At 39.0% G+C, this 25,660-nt stretch overlaps 1 protein-coding gene across 1 annotated transcript in view; it reads right to left on the bottom strand.

Moving 5' to 3' along the window:
• Positions 1 to 25,660, bottom strand: part of GABBR2 (gamma-aminobutyric acid type B receptor subunit 2) — a 491,654-nt gene that overhangs the window by 153,700 nt on the left and 312,294 nt on the right. Inside the window, exons 9-12 of the mRNA XM_074576421.1 lie at positions 16,931 to 17,011; positions 13,096 to 13,246; positions 12,465 to 12,597; positions 28 to 135 (exon numbers count right to left, since the gene is read on the bottom strand). Coding sequence (XP_074432522.1) covers positions 28 to 135; positions 12,465 to 12,597; positions 13,096 to 13,246; positions 16,931 to 17,011 — 473 coding nt within the window. The remainder of the gene's footprint in view (positions 1 to 27; positions 136 to 12,464; positions 12,598 to 13,095; positions 13,247 to 16,930; positions 17,012 to 25,660) is intronic.

Below are 25,660 nucleotides of genomic sequence, written 5' to 3'. Positions count from 1 at the left end.
ACAAGAAAAGAGTTTACTCCCCCTCACCTTTTTCTTCATTTTTACATTTTTGAAAATTGCATGAACTCTCCACGTTTTTGCAAACATTGCTCCAAACGCAGTTGTATATCCCACTGTAAGAATCCATGTTCGGACCTAAAAATATATACATATAAAAAAAAGACAAAGCCATTTAATTTTCAGTAGAAAACGTGGATATCATAATTTCAGACAATTTTTTTTCTCAAGATCTTGAGAAAAAATATTCAAAGAACTTCATGAAAATATTAACATTTCAGAATCGTCTCATTCATTGCTTTCTTGCTTTTTTTTTTCCTCCCTCCATCCCCTTTCCAAGTATAACAAATCTGGATGCTGAATTAACAATCATTTCCATATACAAAACCACATCTCAGTTACAATTATTTTCACTTTTATTGTGTTCTGTGCAGACAGAGGAAGGAACTAGTAGAGGAAACCAAGAGACTGAGACTATAAAAAGTACCCAGGGTGCTAATATTAACAACATTTTGAACCAAAATGAACAGAGAAGTAGAAATGTTATTCAGACTAAGAGGAAACTGTATGATGTGAGGTATACATCACTTAATGTAGACCCTGAGCATTTTGGAAAGATAAGAAAAAGTAACCTTGAAATTATCATATAGGGAAAAATGGCAAGATAGGAACATGGCCTTGGTGGGCAGGCCTCGGGGACAAGACATGGATTAAAGATTATACCTTCAATATAGGCATTGGGAAAAGGAGATGGTGAGCTTACACAGAACGATGGAGTAATGGGACCCTGAGCTGGCCACGGCTTTGGCATAGACCTATCTGGAGATTTTCCTTGTAGTGATCTGACCAGAGAAAACCAAAATATTTCTAAAATAAAAAAGACATGATGTCTTTAGAGTAAAAACTAGAATGACTTCTATTTTATTTTATTTGTATTTTAGTAGAAAACTCTCAGATTGACCAGGGAGGGCAGAACGCAAGTTTGAACAAAAGCTTTTTGTGCAATTCCCCACCTGCCCATAGCATCCTTGTAGGCAGGTCCTCGCTTTCAGACTTTGTTTCAGCTAAGCCAGTGACTTCCAGAGCTGTAGCAAGCGTGGCACAGCCCACTCTAATTCCTTAGAAGTTTCTTTTTTCGTTACCCTGGAGGTCCGCCTGTCTGAAAGTTTTTCTTCCCTGAACAGACTATTTTCTTCCCCAAGGAGGGACTGGAGACTACAGAGCGTAGCAGGTGGAAGACCATGCAAGAGGCACAGCAGGGAGCTGGAGGCTGACAGCTGAATCTGAGAGCCTGAGACATCACAAGGAGGAGGAACAATCTCCTCCTCCCTCTAAAGACCACCTGGGCTGGCTGTCAAAAAGGGAGACTGCATTACCAGGTTGCAGAGAAACACACAAAGGTAGGGGGCCCAGATCTCCTATGGGATGGGTGTGTGTAGGGGAACCTGCACCCCCAGAAGAAAGGATGTGGTGGTAACCCACGCATCCTGTGAGCAGGAGCTGGCCGCAGGTAACCCAGCATGTGCATTTGCTAGAAAACGTTGGGATTACATATAGAAGACCATTTGGATAATTGTATTATGTTTCATTAGCATTTAATGTTGTGGTTTATCTGTTGCATTGCTGATACTGACCCTGAATGTACAGTTCACTGATTGCTGGTTAATCTTGCTATTAATAAAACCACTAAACCAACTGTGATTAGATTCAAACCACGTGAGTTTTGCCACTTTGTGACATTCTTGAATGCGATATTGAAACAGAAACTCATCACCAAAAAAATATGTGGGAACAGATAATCAGGTCAGCAAAGTATTATTTTTAACTTAAATATTTTTTCAAGTCTTTGCTTGTTAGCCATTATCATACATTATGCTAATAAGTAAAACCACAGTTAGATCGGCTCTGAGTGATTTAAAATATACGTTTCATATCAACATGTTCATATTAGCCAGTTACATCTTTTTTTCACTTCACATCAACTGAGCTGTGATAACCATACTTAGCATTCAATCATTTCAGTTCTTTTGTGTACAGTTTAGCGATATATTTGGCAAACAGATACATGGTATTTTCATGTCTCTAACAAAGCTCTGCTTTGTTCTCACCGAAACAGTAATTGCCTCATGGGAATAGTAATAAATCCAATTATGCTCATAATATGTTTCTAACTGGATAGTCAGAAAAATGTTATTTCTAGCATGTTTGGTTGAAAAAGTTTCATGCATTCCTGATGTGGATTGTGCAAATTATAATAATATAATTGTTGTCTATATTGGAAACATTCTAGCCTAAACATACCAGGAGATTTTGTCAAAATGAGGTCACTGTTGCTAAGAATGAGATGGTAAGTTTCAGATGAAAATAAATTTTTAATTTTGAAGAAAATGACCTCGAATTTGTCTGCTATAATTCATTAATGCAGCCAGCAAAATGAAAAATTTGGAAAACAGCAAAAGCCTCTGAAATTCATATATCTGCCCATTTATTTCCTTAAATGTATTATACATCCAAATCCCACTCATTTGAAAGAACACGATAAAAATAACACCGATAATTGGGGAGCATGACCATGACGTTAGACAATCGATCAGCAATTCTCTCATGTTGGAAGTTGTTAATGATGCGTTTCAACAGCAGAGGCTGAGGAAGGTCACCCTCCCCCCAGTACCCACCAAACGAGCAGGAATCCCCCCTCCTTAGGAGACGGGAAACTTGCATTCAGATTCCTACTCCAAACTGGACACAAAACCTGAAAACATGCCTATGCTCCTATAGAAGGGTAATTTGTAAAAATACCTACCGTTTATCTTTTTCTTAAAAGTTTAGGTCATTACGAAACTCCTCATGCCTTCACTGAATTTTAGGATATACCTTCAATTACCTGCTTAGATTTCTTGGCTACTTCTTTTTCTGAACAAGATGTTTTGCCTAATTGAATATTTCCTACAAATTTTTTGTTTTCTGTCCCTCAAAGACAACTCACAAGTGTCAAAGGAGATAATATTATTTGGTATACAATAATCAAGCATGTCTATGCAGATGCTAAAATGCAGTTTCCTGGTTCTCTTTTCTTTATCCTTCCTACACTATTTTGGTTTAGGGTCTATTTTGGAAAATATTATGTACGTACCCATGATTGTAACTTGTGCTTTTTATAAGTGACTTGACAGAAGCTTTTACAGGTGCATTCCATGTGAGAGCTGAAAAAGCTAGAAATCGTTTATTTGGTGGACAACACAGTTGACCACCACCAACCACTGAAAGTGTTTCCACAAAGCAACAACCCATTCTGGGTCATTTTCCAGACTTGGGACAGATACGATGTTTATTTGAAACAAACAAAAATCCACTTCTGTCAAAAATTAATGTTTAAACAAATGTTGTAAGGTTCAGCCGAAGAGTCACTGCATTTATGAACAAGATGCTTCTTAAATCCCATGGGAGCATTTCTTTTCAACTTCCCTTTGCAACAAAAAGCTCTGTTTTATACCTATCCATAAGGTGCTAAAGATCTTTTATTTCTTTAAGTACGACTATTCTTCCATCATATAATAAGCACTGAAAGCTTAACAGCCTTATATAAAGTTACTTCCATTTGAATCATATTTCCTCTCAACCTTGAGCTAGCCTACGTTTTGAATGTTGCTATTTGATATCTGCGCACAAAGCTATCTGCACCTTTCCCATCATCTTGTTGTGTGAATGGTGAAGCGGTTACTATTTCTATATCTGTGCAACAGACCTACAAAGTTCTTTGATATTACAACTCGTTATTAATAAAAGAAGCCATCTAACTGTGAACAATGAATTAGTAAGGGGAAATTAGTAAGTGGTGAAAGTATCAGAAACGCTCTTAACAAAGAAGTAGAAGTCTCTGGTGTTTATATACTCTAAAAATGAAGCTTACAAACAAAATCACTATTTTAGGTACTGTTAACTTTCAGATAAACAACAAGATTATTTGAATTTATTTTAATAGAATTACAATTCTATATAAAATTATAAAATAAGGTTATCTTGGAAAATGGACTGAATTGATGAAAGGTAAAAAGTTTCACTTTTAAAGAAGTTGCATTATTTTCCCACATTTGACCATCACTACATATGCATTCAGAAGACCACACAGTCATGAACTGACAAAGAATACCTGGGAAGGTACTGAGCTCAAGAAAGCAACAATAAAAATTTCAAATGCAGTTGATCAAGAAAGTGATGTATTTTACTCCTCTGTTAGGTTGGGGGGGAAAAAAAGCCAAAACAACCCTCTGTTGTTGCAGTTTTAAATTTGCTATTCTAATCCAGTTTGCCAATATCAAGCAAACAAGAAAATGGGATTAAAGACTCAGAATGAAGAATAAAGAAAAGCAAGTATAAGCACAAAGAACTTCCATGTGTTGCATATAAAGCTACAAACTTCTTATCACCTCTCCATGTGACTTATTTTTTTTTAATAACAATTATGTGAATGGGATAGCGAAACAGCTTGGTTTCTTGACAATTTCTTCTTCAGTTAGCAAAACACTTAGATTATGTTCCTGCAGAGGAATACTTGGATTTAAGATTCTTGAGAGCATCATTTTTACCATCTCAAGACCTTAATTATAATGGTTTCTTTTAAATAAAAACATTCAAATCTTTCTTTCATAGGACTTGACGCTCCAGATACTCTCCAGCTTAGTTTATGAGCCTCAGACTGATTAATTTTGGGAATATCATTAATTAGCCAGTTTTGCACACGGAGCAGGTTGGAAGGTGCAGTGCCCGCAGGGTTAGGCTGCAGCTGAATGTTAGTGCTGAGCAGCTTGGTGGCATCTCAGTATTAGACTTAGGCACTTAAAAGTGACAAACGTGAGAATAAACCATGCTGTGGGTTTAGCCCTGGAGAGCACAATTACCTTTAAGTAGACAATTCTGTTGATTTCTATGGACTACTCATGAGTTGAAAATTAAGCGCCTTCTATTTTTCTCGGCAAACTGGGGACATAAAGGATAATGATGATAAACAAAAGTGTGTCATCTCAACAAATTTTCACTGGGGCTTGATCTACTAACCATGGCAAAATCCCCGGTGTGAGCACAGGCAGGCCCCAAAGAATGAGTTCATGCATTTAGATTATACTTTTCTCATTTATATCAAACATTTTTTGACATGTGTTTACAACTTTTAACTCATTCTTTAGAATTTGTGTGGCATGGGCACAGTTCTTGTAAAACCTAAGTGGCAATAACATTAGAGAATTAAATCCTGCTGTTTTCACATAAATTAAGTACAGTGGTTCTTCACATGCTGTGAGATCTCCTGTAGTGATTTCTTAATATATTTCAGACCACTTTTCAGAACTAATCCATGGGTAGTGTGAAATATATTACAATTTCTCCTGATTCTATAAGGGGGCTTTAAAATATGGCTGTAGTCCTACTGAAGAAGAGGCAAAATGTTCTATAAATATTACCTCAATAAATCTCTGGCAAGGTTGTGGTGTATTTGCTTCAGCATATGAAATAATTTTGTTTCAAGGATCTATTCAGCCTTGTAACTTTTGTCTCTACTTTTTTTTTTTCCCCCAAGAAAATGTCATTTACTAAAATAGAAGCTGATCAGGCTCATGTTAAACTCAGTAACAGAATTGCCTTTGAATTAAATAGGAGTGAGATCAGTCTCAGACTGAACGACAGCGAGGACAATTATGGAAGTGATTATACAGAAAAGGGAGATTAAAATTAACAGCTAAACAATTAAGTAGGAAATAAACTAGAGAATACGTGCAAAATGAAAAAGGCCAGACTAAAAATACAAACAAAGGCTATGGTTTCCAGAGACAAAGAAATGGATTAGAGGTCCAAATCCTTTTGCAGTTCAGTAGGAGTGGAGTGTCTATCTTTTTTTAATTCCTGGCCAAAATTAAACAATTTGAGAAAAAGAATTAGGCAAATATAAAGTCCAAAGGGGGACAAAAAGACCCCCAAACCTATGGCAATGCCTGAAGAGCATAAAGGGTACAAATAAGGAGCACATCATCAACTACTAACCAAATATCAAGGCTAGACGCTATTTGGTAGCACAGGGTCTAGTGCAAGTGGTTCTTGCCCACCAAGGTAGCCACAGCTTTCAGGTGGCACTGCCCAGATGTTCTCCTTTCAGTCTGTTACCCCAAAAAAGGTTAAACAGAGAAAACTTGAAGTGACAAGTGAAGATAAAGCAGAAATAAATAAATAGACAGAAGGTTCCCACATCTTCTCCCTCTCTCTGCTTTACCACTAAAGGCAAGTCCCGGCTTCCAGAGCTGTTCTCAGCCAGCTCAACTTTCAGAGTTCTAGCTAATTGCCCATCAACCTGCAGCCTCCCCTCACTCCTAGGAACCCATTTAATAACCTCTCACGCCTGACTTTTCCTCCCTGATCTCTCACAGTCTCTGTTTGATGCGGTTTTCAGGATGTATCTTCACTGTTATATCATGCTGCAATCTTCACATTGCATGGGTTCAGGGTTTCGCAAGAAAAGGTGCAATGTGGACGACGGAGTTCCACCTTGCCTAGATGTTCTCTCAGCGGGGCGGACATATGACTATGAAAAATTAGTAAAAAAGAACAAACCCTGTCTTTCACGGGTACAGAGACCTGCCGACAAGACAGAGTCAGATTTCAAGTGTTCATGATCCATAATTAAGAATAATATCAGCCAAAAATCCCTAAGTGCTTCTGAAGATCTGGATACATTTAAAGGTCATAGATTAAAGTACGCCTTTGAGAAGAGAAGGTCTATAAAATCTACAGCTGACATGAATGTACATGTTCTCAGGATGTCTGATTGAGAAAAATACAAAGTCTGGATAGTCACACACACTGCAGTAGGTAGCTGGACTTTACCAGTGGTATCTCCACTCTTTCCTTCTCTCTTTCTGTCTCTGCACACCACCTCACCCCACTGTTTCGTTCCTTCTTTCTGTACAAAGCCTGTTTCCAAATGAAACACCTCATCATGGCTGAGAGCAACTGACTGAAAACTGAAAGCCTGAGCACAACCTGGGATGGATGAGGGAGCCGTTGAACACCACAGGTGTGCAAAAACCTTCATGCATTCTGCTTACTTTATCCAAGGCAAAACAGACAGGACTCAGTGAGATCACCAGGAATCACAGAATATCTGCCTGGCTTTGGCAATTCATATCAATTACACTAGTTAATGAAATAAACAAACTAATGTACACTTAAGTTTAGTGACTGTGTAAATTGCACGACTTAGATCCTCTTATCTTTGATGTACCATCTTTGCAGAACTCTGGAATGTGGAGACTCTGAATGGGAGACTGGAAGACAATTGCTGTCTCTAGAATAGATCTCTCCCAGAATGGCATGAACTATATTGAACTATTCCAAACAGATCATTTGCCCTTTCCCTATCACTCCGTCACCCAGTGCAGCACACCCTCTAGGAGAAAGTGCTGCTACGCATCAGGACCACCAGGACTGGGGAGAAGCAGAGCTGTTCAGTCTACTACTACCCAATATACCAGACCTTTCTGTGTGGAGACTACGGGCAGTTTACTGCAGCCTGGAATACTTAAAACAATCTTCTTTTTTGACCCAACCCAATCAGTTATATCCGAGAACATGTATGTCATTTATTTACCTACTTGAGGAGAAGCATTACAGAGGAGACCATGCTCCTCCTTAGGCCATAGTAGCCTTTCGTCCCACAGCAGTTCCAACTTGCAGAGACATTACTTGTCTTAAAAGTAAAACATGAAATTCTCAGTAGAATGTATTACAGAAGTCTAAACGTTATGATCATATCTACTATCTCTCTATTTTAAGTATCTCTATTTAGTATGTCAGTTTAAACTCTATTCATAGGATATGTCACTGGCATTGCTAATTTCGAGTCTCTCTTCCATATAATAAATGCTTTCAATTATTTTTCCACTTGCTTGCATTTTTCCAGTTGGCATCACATTTCGTTTCACACCCTTACTTCTAACTTCTTTCTTGCTATGATACCATGGTAATTCTGAGATTAAAAACAAAGATAGATCATTCTCATTCTCTCTCTCTCCCCCTCATATCTGAAGCACTTTCTACTTTGGCATACAAATGCACTTAATGAAATATTGTATTGCTTCTCCTTTTGCTGTACAACCAATAAAGTCGCTATTAAGTAAGACATGATCTAATGGTTCTATAATACACTGACCATTTTCTCAGAATTCACTGCTTTGGATACTTTCAATTTCATGTAATTGGAGGTTTACAATATGACACAATATGACATGGGACTAAATGATGCTACATTTGGTATTATGAATTCTTACCATAAGAACACAAATTATTATGTATTTAAATATATTTGATTACTTTTCTGTAGAAAATGAGCATACCAAGATAAAAATGAGTTAGTTTGGGAACCAGTTACCCACTCTAACACAGAGTCAACACTATATAATTTCAAAGACTTACATAATAACCCTATTCAGCAAATTTTTTCACCATATGTTTAAAGTGCTCTGCTGACTCTCAAATACATTTCACACTTGGTTCTGTGTTTCAGCATATTGACTTATAGACCACATCCTCCTACAACCACTGCCTTGCAGAGTGGAAAATGGTAGTACAACTTATCAAAGAAATCCTTTGAAATTTTCAGGTGTTACTGGTGTAATTTTGGATCATGTTTGAGTGTCCTTAGAATATTACAGCATAAAACATACGCCATATGTAGATAAAGGTTGTAGAAAAGTCAAAAAGATCAGAGACTGCAAAGCACTTCACTCTCCAAACAATGCCACAAACATTGTGTTATAGAGGAAGCACAAGTGATAGATTTGGAATGTAATACCTACAATTTGGAAACCATTTTTCCTGAATTTTGTGGGTAGACTCAGGAGTATTTAAGGATGTCCTATAAGTGTTGTCAAAAAATTACCAGAAAATTAGACAGAGACCATATATAACATATCTCATTAAATAAACTTGCTATTGTGTGTATACTGCTACTCTGGTGAGATATAATTGCTTTTGAAATATAGAAGGCAGGGTGATTACTTGGCTTAGAGAGTATAACACTAATGACAGCTTTGTAGTTTTGCATCTGCTTATAAAAGCTGAGTCAAAATTTTTACTTCCCTGCAAAAAAAAATCTCTCCTTTTACTGACATGGCTTTTCTCTGTGCCTGAGATGTAGTTGTTCTACGAACATGTTTTCGGTTCAATGGGTTTTTATGATCACTCTCCAGTGTAGCTGGTTCTTTTGAAGGCTAAGTCACAGTCTTGCATAAAATGGGAATTTTAAGCTAATGTCTAATATGGCTAAAATGGTTGATCAAAATCATGCATTTCCAGGGAAATGAATGATCAAGAGACGTCCGTACTGGCCTGATCCTTAACTGGTATCTGTAAGCAGCCCTTATGAAACCTCTACACATATTGCCCATATGGAAAGATGTTTATGACATGGAGTCAAATGTACACATTGGACCCAGCATTTAGTAGTTCTGGGGAGAAAGGAGAAGAGAGAGAAGAGTTACTGAGCATAAAAGTGGGTTTGTCTCCAATATTTATGAATTCCCCAGCATTAATTCAGAGTTGTCTAGATACAAGGAAGGTGCATTGCCACAGTCAATGATGGCCATGTAAAAATGATTTCTACAAGAAGCATAAGCTATCCCACTGAAAAAAAAATATTGGAGGAGGAAATTTGGTAAGAATTATTTTAATGAGCAGGAGGGTAGGAAAAAATTTCCTGATAGGTTGCTTCTGAAGGGTTTCTTGCACCTATGAGCATAATACTAATCACTGATAGAGCTGGGATGCATAAGATAAATCAGCAGCCATGCACAGGAAAGCACAATCAAAAATGCTTCTGTACTGGCTGAAAACCTGGAAAGCCAAGACTGGAGAGAAATCTTACAGACTCTGCTCTGTTGATATAATATTCAACTATGTTTAAAAAACCCAGATCTCTGTTTAAGGCATGTAGCAATATTTAATCAAAATTTGGCTTTAGAACACAGTATTCTCCCCCATCCCTTTCTTTTATTGGTCAGTTAAGTAAAGCAGTTACCTTACTCAAGTGCCCATTCAGATCTTTTCCTCTACGGCAGACAAACAGACTTAACATAATGTGACAGATACAAATTGGAAAAAAAGAAGACATATGTAAGATAAGACAGAACAAAGCAGCCTCCCTTAAATTTTGTTGCATTTAGAACATGAGTAGTGGTTACATTTTGATAAGCAAATTAGAGAAAAATCAGATAGCAGAAATGTTCTAGATGAGAGGCACAGGATTTTGGATGTTCATTCATTTTTCGGAGTTAAGACTGAGCTGTTTCACATTTAAAGGAGGACTTAAATTTAGTTTTATATGGCTAAATCTGGATGGAAACCTGTTCCCGAGAACATCTCCATGCTGTTAAGTACCTCTGGTTGCCACTTTCCTTCTGTTCAGCCGTGCTTGGCTGCTTCAAGAGGAGGGTTGTAGCCTAGTCATACAATGGTCTACAGCCTGGCAGTGAAGTTACAAGCCCCTAAAGGCTGAGCAGACATCAGGCCCTAAAATTTGCACCAGATTCCTGCACTAGATTCTTCTGCCACTAGATTCTTCTGCAACAGAGGTTGAGAGAAGAATGGGGACTGATATCAACCACTGGCCTCCTAATGACACTTCAGCTCCATTAGGAGCCGTTTCGCAAAAACGGCATAATTGCTGGATAAAATATGGGTGCTGGCATTTTCTACTTCCTATTGGCCCCCATGTATTCAGAGAGTTATATACCAGCTTGGGAGAGGTGAACAGGACTGTCGTTTTGAAGCTTTTGAGGCACCTCTTTCTACTATCTCCATAGGAAATTTGCGCCCTAGCTGTAGGAAGACTGTATGTTCTCTGCTTCTCCTGCCTTTTGCTGCTAATGTTTAGGTACCTAAAATACAGCTGTGTCCAGGCACAAATAAGGAAGCTACGACTTTGCAGATAGAATCCTATATGTACACCTATACTGTATCTTCTAGTGCATCTTGGCAGGTACTAAAGAGGTCTCCAGTGTTTTGAAATGGTATCACTGAACAAGTCACGGGATATTTCACCTCTATAATAGTTCTAGTCAGTATGAGGGACTCCAGCTGAAATATTGGGATGTATCTGCACCGAGTAGCTTTAGGCATCTAAATGTCATGCTTCGAATTATTCTCTGGAAGTAAACTTTCTCTCTCTCCAGTGATGATACCAGAAATTCGGACTCCTAAAAAAAGGTGCTGTGAACTGCATCTTTCTAGAGACCTGAAGAAGGATCAAAAACACAGCGAGGGTAACTCCTGAGCAAGTCTTATATTCTGAGACAATGGGCTAAGCATAGTTTTAGGATTGTTTTAGGAGAAAATATTTGATAAATTTAAATGCTGTTTGCATTGTTTTTGGAAGGAGTATCTTTTTTTTGAAGTTCTTTCGCTTCTTTGAAATGGCCTCTGTAAGTCAGGCTGCTTCCAGAATTTTGTTTGGAATCCTCTGTTACAAAGGGCTGAGTGCATCACCTAATGCTAAGGATTATAGAGGTGCACTGACAAAAGCAGAAGACTACTGTAGGCAACAGTAAGACAAAACGTTAGAGTCTTTGGTCCTCACGTTCTAAACATTTTCAGTTTGTTTTCAAAGTAGGATTTCTATGTGATAGTTCATAACGAGCAATATTCAAAATTCTGGACAAAACTCTAGCTGCTATATAATGATGCTGCTATTAGTCACACAAATTATTCCTACACTGGAGCTGAGAATGTACTGTAGTTGGAAGTGGTGGCTGGTTGCAGTGTGCGATCAGCTTCCGGTACTAGCCAAAAAGCAACAGTAGCCAAACCCCCCATCAGTTCATGCAGAAAATCCAAACCATAGAAACATCCTTATTACAGTGAGCAATTAAGACATTACAAGCTTCTAGGTGGATATATTTAATTTGGTTTCAGAGTTTCTTGTTTTGATTTAACTAGAACATATTCCACATGGATCTAGGCTTGTGTGAGTTTATAGCATCGCTTGGAAATAGTAGTAGAAATCTTTGGAGATTCAGCCAAAAAGACTGAGTAAAAAGACCCACATAAGCAGCAGTCATGAAGTCTAAAATAATATGGAATCTCTAAAGAAAACATAGTAGCTTCACTGATATTACTAGTTGTCACGCTACAAACACAACCTTTAATAAATCATCTTCATATATATAATTTCAGAACAAGAAAGTACATGTACTCTTTTAGTCTGAGGCCAAATCCCAACGCACCTGAAGCTTTCACTTATAATAATAATAATAGTAATACAGCTTTGTGCATGTTTCAGAATTTGGTCCCAGAAACATTCCAGGAAAGAACTAAGAGAATGAGTGATTAAATGGAATGACACATCCAACTATTGAACTTTTCTGTTTGCATTTCTCGCAGAGCTTCCTGCAAGACTATCTTCAACTAGAATATATGGAATTACTTACTGTGCAAAGTGTCTCAAATGTCTTTTCGGAGACAAAGGATCCATCAAGACCAAAAAGAAAAATAGATGCATAAGAAAGCATCCCTCCAAGGATAATAAGGTTGTTCATGTAGGGACTGGACATCTTTATTAGTCTACGGACAAAAGGTGATAGCACATTAAAGAAGACAAGATTATTGCTAGGCTATTAGAGCAATAAAGAAGAGCTTTTTGTAACCAGGCAAACAGATACCCCTTCTTGTAGAACTCCATGAAATCTATAGGCATGCACGCTATTTGCTGGTTTATAAAGTCTAGTATTGTTTCAGGTTTTTGAATGTTTAGTAAAAAGATCTCCTATTTTACTAATGGATTAATTAGCTAGGGTTAATGTTAATAGCAGACAGCCAAACATAAATAAAAAAATTACGCTTTCCAGACAGAATAAAAGAACTTGCCTTCTTGTCTTAACAGATAGACAATCTGTTTCAATGTGAATATATTACACAGTGATTTCAATTAAATAGTTCTAAAATATCATCTTTCCACAGTTTTAACATTTTTCTTATATATATATGTATTGATGACAGACTCTACAAATATGGCATTTAAATACTAAAGAAGTAGTGACAGACGTAACATGAATGCCTTACTTCTGATTTCTGTTTTTGATGTTAAAGAACAAGAATGCACTGGCCATTATCATTCCTAGGATGGTGAGGGCTGAGAGGATGCTGTAGAGAGGCAGGGAGATCTTGCGTAGCTCCTCTTGTATAATTGTTTTGTCCTTTGGAGGCTCAAGTCCTAGAATTTCAAGAAGAAAAAAGGCTAAAGCTCCACCAGGTGTGGAATTTCTCTAAGAAAACATATTTTCCTCAGTACTATACCTCAATTTAGCAGATTTAGCAACTGTAAATCAGATCAGTAGCTGATGAAATCATTGACTTTGACAGACATATGTTAGTCACATTGATTGACAAGAAGGTCTGTATTTCTGGAGCAGGTAAACATCCTCTTTGGAAGAAAAAAACACAACAAAACCCTAATGCAGAGCCCCGTAAAATATATGCTAACTATCGTTATTTTAAAGTGTAAATAAACGCTAAAATGCATACTATGACTGTAAAGTTTATTGGGAGGTTATGCTTTCCTGAAACAAGTGACAGAGAAACAAGTAGAAAACAGAGGGCATCATTTCTCTGCATACTTCCATTATCACCAGGGCAAATTCAAACAGCCTGTCTAGATACTTAGCACAGCTGGGGACCAGCCTTGGTGTGGCATCACTGGGGCAGAGTGTCATGGTTTTGGCTGGGATGGGGTTGACTTTCTTGCTAGCAGCTGGTGTAGTGCTATGTTTTGGATTTGGGATGAGAAATAGTGTTGGTAAAACAGTGATGTCTTTGTTTGTTGCTAAGAAGTCAAGGCCTTTTCTGCTCCTCACACCACCCCACCAGTGAGCAGGCTGGGGGGGCACATAAAGTTGGGAGGGGACACAGCTGGGACAGCTGACCCCAACTGAACAAAGGGATGTTCCATACCATATGTTGTTGTGCTCAGTATATAAAGCTGGGGGAAGAAGGATTGGGGTGATGGTGCTTGTCTTCCCAAGTAACCATCACGCGTGATGGAGCCCTGCTTTCCTGGAGATGGCTGAACACCTACCTGCCGATGGGAAGTAGTGAATGAATTCCTTGTTCTGCTTTGCTTGTGTGTGCAGCTTTTGCTTTACCTATTAAACTGTCTCCATCTCAACCCATGAGTTTTTCTCACTTTTCATCTTCCGATTCTCTCCCCCATCCCAAGTGGGGGAAGTGAGAGAGCAGCTGCGTGGTCCTGGTTGTCAGCTGTGGTTAAACCATGACACAGGGGCTGATGGCCCTGGGGGGACTGAAATGGGGTCCTGGGCTGTGGGTAGGGTGGGGGAAGCCTGGAGGAAGTGGGGGCCAGGCAGGGTCATTAGTGCCCTTAGGACTCTATGGAGTCCCATTGTCCCTTGGGAGCAATATGTAAAAACGGATAGCAAAGGTTCTATACGGACAGAGCCACTTTTCAAATCCCTGCAGATGTGGACTTAAATGTCTGAACTTAAAAGCTATGTTTAAAGCCATGTGCTTGATTGACAGTCAGCTCCCACTAATTAAAGGCTTCTCGGTCTAATGGAAGAATTACTTTCCGACAACTGCTGTAAAGCTCTGCATTCCCTACTTCCCACACTCAGTTTTACCTGCTGTAGTTGGTGCAGGGGATTGGCAAAAGGTCTTTTGCATCACTGTCTTCCTTCAGAAAGGGATTTGCGCACCCTACAGTGCCTGAGCCTGTCCTTTCACATCCATGGGGCTGTGAGGACCACCGGCACGGGGCCCAGCAACTTCATTTCACAAAACGTCTGCACAGGCAGAGCACTGCAGACCCGCTGAATATTCAAAGATTTATACAATAAACAGCTTTATCCATACCAGCTAAGCTGAAACAATTCAGACAACCGAAACTTGCTATCCTTTGGTCTTTACGCCCAACGTTTTGGAAAAAACATTTCCTTTCAGGTGATCACAATAAAGTGACAGTCAAGGGACCATTTGCCGATTTGATGTTGGAGAAAATACCTGAGATTTTCCCCTTTTCCCTTTCCCACCTCAGAGCATGCGTTTACAGTGCATGACACTTCACAAAATTAGGCAACAAGTAACATGATAAAAATACAATAAAGCACATGCCTTCATTAAATGAACTAATATTAAAGAAAAAAACCCCACCTTGCTGTATCTAAAATATACAAGGTATATTGATGATTTATAGCTATTAAATATAAACAACCAGTGATTCTATAAAATGTATTTTTGCATTTGTGGAATGGCCATTCAACTCTATTTTTTCTAATATCATGAATTATTGTTCTCTTGTGTGCAATTTTATGCAATGGTTTAAACAGGGCTATATTTACTGCTCTTCCTTTCAAATACCTAAAGTTACGAAGTTTTCTATACTGCCTGGAAGATGTAACAACAGTGCCCTCCGCATGGAATACATGACTGCCTCAATGAAAAGCTAAGGTGGGTAAATGGAGAAGGTCCACCGTGAGTCACATAATGCATTTTACAACAAATAGAAGACAGGCTAGGAGTGGAAGAAACACCAGATGTGGTCAGAACAAGAACTAGGAGTCATCCTGAAAAAAGCCTGAATAGAGTATTTTTCCCATCATCTACGATCCATAAAGGCATGGAGATATGGGCAAAACCTATCTGCTGTTACTTGGTTCATCCTGAATATATTCTCTGGAAATGAATGGTATTGAATCAGTATTCAACTACATCATCAGTTCCTCCTTGCAGCAAAAATAATCTGCTGGGTCCCAGACTTTGGCAACCGGGACAGATTTTGCACTCTTCATTTCCAAAACCTCATTCTCCAGACAGATGTGAGAAGTGCATGTAGCTGTGCTCTTTTAAGTCCAGCAAAGGATACCAAAAAGAAATGCGGGGAGCTCCAGCAGATGGACAAGCGGTCATGGATTAGATCACTGCAGTGAAACCCCAGTCATGCTCATGCAGACCGTGGGCGTTGGGACACTGGCTCAGGTGTAGCAGAGCACTGCATACAGCAGCTTGATATTCATTCACCACTCCCAGGAGAAACCACACAGATGTCACAAAGCCAACTTCACTTTCTGTTACTGAATTGCACCATAGCAGACCTTAAGATTAAATCTTAATTTTTAGCTTTAAAAATAATGTATATGCCCACATTTAACAGGAGAGACACCCCTTAAAACTCATTTCAGCTGCCATCTGGCTGCCATGTTCATATGCTCAGAAAGCCGTGGGTCTGCCCGCACTCCAACGGCTGTGAGGGCAGAGGAAGTCCCCATGTTAACTTTGCAGCAGCATGGGATAAAAAATGGCAAGAAGACACGGCACCACAAGCTATATGCCTGCTGTGGACCTTGGGAGCGCTGCCGGGCTGAACACCCTCTCTGGCCCTGTTTCACATGGGCCATCTTAAAGCTAGCCTTGGTATTTTGAAATCCTTTTTTCTAACTACCTAAGAGACAACTCCAAAGAAAAACAACCACCTCCTCCTTGCGTGTGCAAACACAGCACACGAGAGCATCCCTCAGGTGAGATGAACTGGGGGTGTGGGAAATAGGGATGAAATTAGAACATCAGTGATTGGTGGAGATGAAATAGAATACGTATCTGCCGTTTGTTGAAATATTAAAGAACATTTGTGTACACGTAGAAATTTGAATTTGTCCCAGTTACTGGAATGAAAAACAAGTATACAATATTAAAACATTGCAACTGTCTGTTCAGAATTCTCCTTCTATTATTTTTAGGCACAGCTCAGTTCCCTTTCTCTTTATACAGTGTCATAGCTTTTTGATATTAAAAATCCTAAAGCAGCTCTTTAACAGCATGCAATCTTACAAACTACACACAGCTATCCATGTCATTCCTGTACTTCTTTCCAGTTTTTTTCTCCTACCTTGGAACCTGATGCTGTTGTTGATTATTTCCAGTGTGTCAGCCACAGCATTGTACTCTCCCACCTTCACTTCCTTTCTTTCTGCAGAGAAGCAAAGAAGAGTGATTGTTTATGGCAGTTCACATGTTCTCAATTATTTAACTGGTTTTGCCTTTTTTTTTGACAGGATGTCAAAAGGAAAAGAAATATGCCTGAAGTGCATGAATTATTAAAGCAGAATGCCAGACAGCTAACATCATTAAAAGAAATATTTCTGATTCTTTAAAGAAACAGAAAGTATTTTTAAGAACTCATTTACATAACCAGGGAATTGTTGTTATTGGGCACAGAGATCTCCAGCTGAAAGATCACAGACTTAGTGGCTCACACCATGCAGGCCATTTTGCTGTGAAAACAGATACGGCTAAATCACGTGTTTCCCTCCCATTTAAACAAGTAGGCCATTTTGCTTCGTGAAGTACTTCCCGGGGGAGTCGTAGCGGCAGGCTCCAGCCAGTATGGAGTAGACCGGCTAGTTAAGAGATACGCTGGGAATCTAATCGCTTACTCTGACTGGGAATTAGCAACTCACTAGTACCCCGACTGCAAAGCATACTATGTTATATAATTAAAGCCAATGTGCACGTGAGCTGAGATTTTACTGTTACTCTCATCTGTTATTTTGGGACTATCGTCATATATATGGCCTTCTTGTACCTAAGGGAGTAGAGTAGTGCAGTTATAGGAACTGAATTTGTTTGGCTGCTGCCTTGGCCACTGTAGCTGGAACTCTGGCACATATCTGTCCCACCCTCCTGATGACATCTGGCATCAATTAATTTCTGCTGTTTCTGTTGGGGTTTTGGTATGGCTTAGAAGTGCAGGAACTTACTAAATTATCACTTTTACACTAAAACTTATAAACCACAGGCACATTGGCTAAAGTTTTCTTTGATGATCTGGCTCAGCAGAGCCAAAAATTTCCTTTCAGGCCTCTATGCCTGGGCATGCACAACCCAATTTACATTTAAATTCCGAGCTCATGACCCTATTTGTGACACTGATTTTGGGAGCTGATGATCTTGAACTAGACGGCAAATTTGAAAAGACTGTATTTCACCCAACAGCGCCACATTAACCTTTTCTCCTTTCTCACTCAAAGTTATTGTGCCTGTTCAGCTCTGCTGAATGGAGCAGCTAGCTCCATTTCAGTAAAATCTGCAGGCTGATTAATACTAATCTGAGAGCCCACAGGAGGCAAAAGTTTTCCTTACATAAGCCACGCTTCTTATTGTTAAAACTGTTTACGCAGAATTGTAGGCTGGGCTGCAAATCTTGCGGAAATAGCTAAGCATTTGCTGTACCCCCATCAAAAGCTGGAGTTTGCAGTTCTGAAAACTGATTTGCCTTTCACATGAGCAGTTGTGGGGCCCTAAAACTAGTTTGGAATAAAAACACAATCCCCTGGCGTCCAGCAGCGGTTTCACAAAGCCCATCCACACAGGATTACATACTCTTAGGAGTAAACATAAGACTATACTTTTTGTCACCGGCTGAAAATTATCTGTGAAAGAGATAAATGCATAAATCCTTGACAGTCTTAAACAATAAAATCTTCCCAGTAGTCATCTAAAAGTTAAAACGGTTACTGCTAAAAAGCGAACCAATTCACTTCCGCCTGTATTTGTAGCATGACAGCTATTACCTGTAGATCTAAAACATCAAAACACAACCTAGAGAGAAGAGAGGCAAACACCAGAATGCACACCGACATACAATTTGCACATTAGATGCCGGATAGTCCACAGTACTTACTTATATCAAACAGGGAGAACACGCACCTTGGTGTTGGTCTACCCACAACTTTGCAGCAACAGGCTAAAACCTGACACCTCTGATGAAGAGAAAAGACTAATTGCTCCACAAACATATCTGTATGGAGCGGTTTACTGGGACTGGATTAGATGTGAGAAGCACATAACAGGAGGGGAAGCATACACACAAAAGAGAGTGTAAATCTGTGGTCTACTGATTAAAGTACTGCAATTGAGAACCTTTTTCTGTGATTGCTTCATGTGACATAAAATGCCACGTGATAAATGTGACATTGATAAATTCTTAACATGGCTTCCTTTACAGATGAAAGTAACACGGAGAATGTGCCTATGATGGTAACTGCAATGTCGTGCAATATAGATGAGGCGGCCTTCAACTAACTAGCCCCGGCACCAGGAGGTAGGAATGGAGCTTGGTAGAGCTGTTTGGAGAAACAAACTTCCATGGCAGATGGAGCTGAAGAGAGAGACTGTTTTGGACTTCGAAACACAAGAGTGTGAGTGTGTGTGTGTGTGTGTGGGGAAGTGTTTAGTACCTAGCAACCACATTATCAATGCCTTGTCCACTACAAATGGAAAAGGACAGTTCATAGAGCGCATGCCAAGGTTTACTGAAGTCAAGAAATGTCATAAAGATGTTCAATATCTTAAAGTAGTTGCAATTGTGGAAAGTAGCTTATGAGGGAAATAAATCGTATTTTTATTGAGAGGAAGGATATACTATCCATATCATAGTATGTTTACAGGAGCGCTGAGGGGGAGACACAAACAGTCTTTGTGGTCTTTTGTACTCCCAGCAAACTACAGCTGTTGGTTCTTCTGTTCCCCAAGCAAAAGCCATGATCAGTGACAAAGTCACCTCGAAATATTAATTAAAGGAAGCAAGGAGGCAGCAGTATAACTGGCTGCTCTCTTGCACAGGCCAACATAGCTACGAATGTGACTGCAGGCTCTACTTTTCTATATGCCATTCTCTCGAGTTCCCTTTGGAAATTCTGAATTATTCAAGTCAGTTTACTGATTGTATAATGTAGCTCACATCTGTCAAAATCTCTGTGTGTTCAACAACAAAAGGACAGGAGGAAATGCAACTCCTTCAAATAAACAGACCAACAAAATCCTTCACACAGTATTCAGAATACGATGTTGGCTTCTTTCTGTAGCCCTTTCATTATTTTTAACTTGTTCTTTCCATACTCATGACAGAGAGATCGTATTGAAACCCCCCTGCTCAGGTTAAAATGAGGAAGAAAGATATGAGGGAAAATATACCTGTTTTGTGAAATAATGTTTGTCCATATTATGACAGGAGCAGTGTGATTTCAGAACTTGAATCTGCAGCTGTTCTTTCACACAGGAACAGAAAAGTATGAAAACTATCCAACACCCAAAAAACTGGCCCAGAAATATGTGACTGATAATTATACCTAACAGAATTATAAACAATTAATCCGTCTCATTTATTAATTGTCACAGAATAGATTACTGATGTGGCCAAGATGAAAGCCTTCTGTCAACAAAGAACTGAACTACTCTTAAAGGTGAATTAAAATGTTTTCTTTGACATGTTTAATTACAGAATTTTATAGCGCACTTTAAGCAACTCCAGACAAATTGACGCATTAGCACTTAATTAATTGGGCCACATTTCACAAAGTTAATACAGCAGATTTTTAATTGCATATCAGGTTCTTGTTCAATAAAACCAAAAATAATCCTGCAACTGACGTCAACTGAGTAAAACAAACTTACCAAAATGCACAACGATATTGTGATTGTCAGTATGACTGATAACCGCTTACATTGAGAGTTTTCAGATGAAACTATGCTTAGTTTCAGTTCCTTTCACTATATGTCATAATTTCCATTTCCACTACATTTTTCTAAGTGTACTTATTCACACCTCATGAAGATAGTTTCTACTGAGAGATGTTTAAGGATGAGAGAAAGCACTTGCAATGCACAAGAGATGGGACAGATGGATTCCTTGTGTTTTCCTCTATGTAGGCAATGCTGGCTAATTCCTAACGATGCTAAGACTTCGTCTGTATCTAAAGTTTATAGCACCTTCACGTATGCCAATCTGACTGAAACGGTACAAAGACCCTAGTGGTGATGCAGTTAAGCCAATATAAAAATGTTTACACCAGTACAATCGGCAGTATAATTTACACTTATAATAGTTAGGACACTCTGAAATAACACAGCATCCTACGAAGTTACACAAAGACATATATCGATGTGTGAACGCATTAATGACCTCCTACACATCTCGTTGATTATACCAATGTAAAAAACTATGTCTAGTCCACCAGAACAAAGACAAATTAACAGGTCTGCCCTAACATTACCGTGGTGCCCAAACCGCATGGCTGTAAATGAAAATTAAGGACCTCAAATCTCTAAATAGCCTACCACAGCTTGCCACTACTTATACTTTGCTATGTCACTGGAGTTCTTTATAAACTTAGAATTCCAGGCGAACTACAAAGACAAACGTGCAAATGATGAGTATTCACTTTCCAACAAATATAGAGTGAATTTTAAAGTAAACTCAATAAACTTACTGTGGACTATTCTCAAGACAAGCTAAGGGTCACTGGGGTTTCTCATCTAAAGGACACCTAGGGTATTCTCAATTTAGAAGCAGCGGAAAAAAGACATAGCCTATAGCTGAAAGAATACACAGTATCTAGGTCTTAGTTTGTCCTGAAAAAAACACCCCTGCATAAGGTGCCACCTTCATGTCTCCTTCTCCTTGGAAAGTTTTTCAAAATTTTTTTACATAGCTCCTCCCGCTTCTCCATTCAGGAAATTATCAGTGTACTCCCTGAAAACCTTGCTCTGACATCAGTTTAACAGTCCCTTCTCCCACTCTTTGTCAACTGCCCCTCTTGCTTAACCACTGTAATTCAGCGGGAGTGATTAGATGCTTAGCACATTAGGAAATCTTGCTGCATATTCAGCACTTAGCAGCCTCCCTCAGTATCCAGTATTATCAAACCTTGTCCTACAACAGAAACATTTAGCTCTTGCACATTGTTTGTCATCCATGCATTGCAGCCCAACAGGACTGCTGGCAGCTATAGGAAATATTTACTCGTCAGATCTCAGAAGAGTTTTGGAAAATGCCCAAGTGGCTGCCAAAGAGGTGAAGCTGAGCATGGACCATACACACCTGAAATGTTTCAAGATACTTAGGAACCTGAGAATAAGTCTTGTACACCCTTAAATTTGGAAAGACTTTTCATTTCAAATTTCAAATCATCTTCTAGACATGAATGAAAAATCACGCCACAGCACAAGTACTCACACTTTCAAAGACACATCTAACTTATCTGAAAGTTCACCATTTGCAAGCTATTGGCAACTCATTGAGGGGTTCAGTCCAGAGACAGGGTGTAGGGTGCAGACACATTATGATGTCCTGAGCCTCACCTTTCTCCAGTTTGGCTTCTGGTCACATTCCCTTTTAAAGAGTCAATGTTTTTCTTTGGCACTTTAAACTGTCAGTCACCTAGCAATCATTTGTCACTGACAGGTCTTAGCTCTTCTTTCTCATTCCCTCTATTGCCTACTGCGAAGGCTCCCGAAGAGCTAATGTGCCACCGTGAGCGACAGCAATCCTGCAACCAAGGGCATTCAGAGAACAAGTCCCAGGAAAGAAGATGGGCCAAACACAAGCAGCGAAAAACCTAAGCTGGAGACTGCAAACTGATGACAAGTCTGAGGACACTTCCCATATTTCTCTAAGTCCTGTGCAAATAGCCTGCAAAATCTCTTCTAACTTGTCTTCCCTTTGTCTCACTCATTTTGAAAGCTGTTTCACAAAATAATGATCTACCACAAAAGCTGGAAATGCCTTTTTAAATACCTTTACATTACTGAATTAAACCAAGCGTCATGAAAGTTAATTTCCTTCAGAATAAATACAGTAACATTTCATGTGGATCCTGTAGAAACTCTTAGCAAATTAATGTAATCTTAATTTTCACAGTATATCCTTGTCAAACAGGACCAGGAAGCTTTTCAGTTATTCCTATCACATATCAGCAATAACCAATAAACGTCGAAAGTTTCCAATTAAAAAAAAAAAAAATATCACAAGAGAAGCTTATAAATAATGAATGAGCAAAGCCTTTTTCATGAATTCCTATCCACTTGTAGGCAACCATTTCTTTGTTTAAACACAGAAATGCTGAGATTAAGAATCACAGTTCAAATAAGGAAGAAAATGTCAGGTCAGACAGAAGATTATTCTTCAGCAGAAGCTGCCAGAAAAGAAAGAATCAAGGAAGAAAAATATGTCACCTTTGAAAGGATTTGAATTACCACACAAGTTTTTACCTTTGTAATTAGAGTTAAAAATCTGTTTTGCCCAAAGAAGAATTACCTTCCTCTAACTCCTGCATAATTATTTCCTTAATTTGAAGTTCTTGTCTAGTGTTTTATTTCTGAAATGCTGGATTCCCGTGCGCACAACGTACAGGAAATCCTGAGTTATGAAAGCAGTATATATAGCAAGCGGTAATTACTCTTCATAGCCAGTTCTCCAGGCCTATCTTTCCTTCATCCATAAAGCAAAACAGACAGAAAGGTTAAACCAGCCAAAGGCCAAACACTGTATGTCAGCCTTCGAGTCAGGATGAAAGCTAAGAAGTCTTAACCCTGGGCTTATTTCAGTACGTTAGTAATGGTATTTAGCCAACAGGACACAGAAAGCAAGTAAGCAAGCAGCACATAAAATGTCGTTAAGTATCCCGAACTCATAAAAAATATACTTGTTTTATAGGCCAAGATTTTTCCATAAAAAGTTCAAGCATCTGCATTTTTAAAAGCTTATAAAAAATAATTTTACTGATTCTTTTTAACCGTTGTTTTTACCATCCTGATTTTACATCTGTCTCCTATTTTGCTTGTTAGACTGGCTTCTAGCTCCGCATAGAAATTTAGTAATATAGTTCATGTGCATTTAATAGCTAAGTATCTTAGGTATTTATATATCAGGTATCAAAGAGCTATACAATGAAATAAAAAATAATGACTCTGAGTTTAAAACAATTACTTCTTAAAAGCTGTATTGCTAACACTATCATTATACCTTTCATTCAGGAAACTGGGATAGTTGTAAATAAATACACAACAACAGAGGCAGATTATCCATGAAGTATAACGACTGGGGTGATGAAGCAAGTCTAGAGAGCTTACATTAATTCTCCTAAAAAGAAGTTCCTGTTTCTTAGGATGCTTAGTAAATTCCTTGATAGTTTGAAATGAGTTTTTATCTGAGATCACACTTTTGGGGGGGTTTAATACTGCTAGCATAAGATCTGAACTGAGAATCATAATCAAACCGTATAACCACTGCAACGTATGTCAGTAAGTTGAATTACCTTTAATTCCATTAAGGAAGCTAACAGATATAAACAAATATTCAAAAAGGCACAGTATGGTTCTATTTTAGGATACACATATGTGTGATACTTGCAACATCTCAATCCAGCTAAGGGTTTTCCTATTCTATTGTTCATTCTCCTTTATGATTCGATTAACTTTTCAGAGAATGAAAATTGCCATAATTCTGAGAGTTTATTTGCCAAAGTAAATTATTCTTTGAAGTCATACAGTACCTCAGAGTGTAAGCATACATGTGTTTTTTTAATATTAATATTTATCAAAATGTAACATGGTCTACAAACAAAAATTGATGTTTATTTCACTTATCACTTGGAATCACCTCTTCCTAGCAGAGTCCAAAACCAGTGTGCGTTTCTTGACTCAGAATTTACAGTGGGAAATAACACTGCATGTGTAAAACTACAGGCAGCCACCATGAGAAGGAATTTTCTCAATTATTAAATAACAACACAATTTTATTTATTGTCGTGTGCCTTTCAGTACCTTTACTCTCGTAGACTAGTCCATTTTCTACAGTGTGTGTGCTAGGAAACCAAACTGTGCAGACACGCAGCCTTGGGCTGGCTTCCCAGGAGACCTCCCAGGAGCTTCCCAGGTCTGAAGGGCCATCCAGGCAGTGACAGGTTTGGACGCGGGTGCCACTGATCTGCAGAGATGTCCCCCTGGCAGCAGCCCAGGGCCCAGCAGCAGCTCCATCTGTCAGAGTCTCTCTGGGAGAGGGACAACTGAAGCCAGGACTGCGCAGGGGGTGGAGGTGCCAGTGAGAGAGGCTGCGGCCACGATCTGTTGCCTCTTGAGCTTGATTTCAGAGTGCTGAAACGTCAGAGACGGTGAGGCACAATTCAAGATATACCATGATACTGCATTAATTCAAAGATAAGGGACAGCAAACCATAGGACGGCAGTGTATCCATTTTGACAATCTATGAGACTTCCAAAGAAACCCAAGGTGACAGAGCAGTAGTGTTTCCAGATCTCTTATCCAAGGGGAATAAATGCAATTATTATCTCTCTGGTGCCTTGGAATCTGAGCCTGAGTAGGCACAGTGTGCAGTATCAGGAGAGTCTGGCAAAAGAAAGATTTGAATCACTATCAAATTACCAGAGAATGTTTTTTTAGTTAACCCAAAAGTTACTCCTAAACTTAAGTCAAATTCACCAAGCAGTGTAATTTAGGGAAGAAACGACTGGGAATAGCACTGCTGTCAGTTTTTTCTGACTCATCAGGTTAAAGTTCATCTGTAGCTGAAAAATGCATGACACCAAGGCAGCAGCCTAATCCCAGCTTCCATCTGCTGGCTCAGCATTTAGCCTTTCCATACAACCCTGACAGAAGATGTGACAGGCCACCACCCGGGGATGGCCTGACAGGAAAGACATCCTGGGGGACCTGGGCGACCCTGAGTCCAGCCCAGCTGCACACTCTGGTTGAATCAGACAGAAGCTCAGGGTGACCTTTTCCTCCTCCGCTACGTTTAATATTCTAGCATTTAATTTG

This window comes from Larus michahellis, chromosome 2 (genome assembly GCF_964199755.1).
Source record: "Larus michahellis chromosome 2, bLarMic1.1, whole genome shotgun sequence".
NCBI classification, from domain to species: Eukaryota; Metazoa; Chordata; class Aves; order Charadriiformes; family Laridae; genus Larus; species Larus michahellis.
Note: the sequence above shows the minus strand (reverse complement) of the source record. Positions and strands in the feature narration are given on the sequence as shown.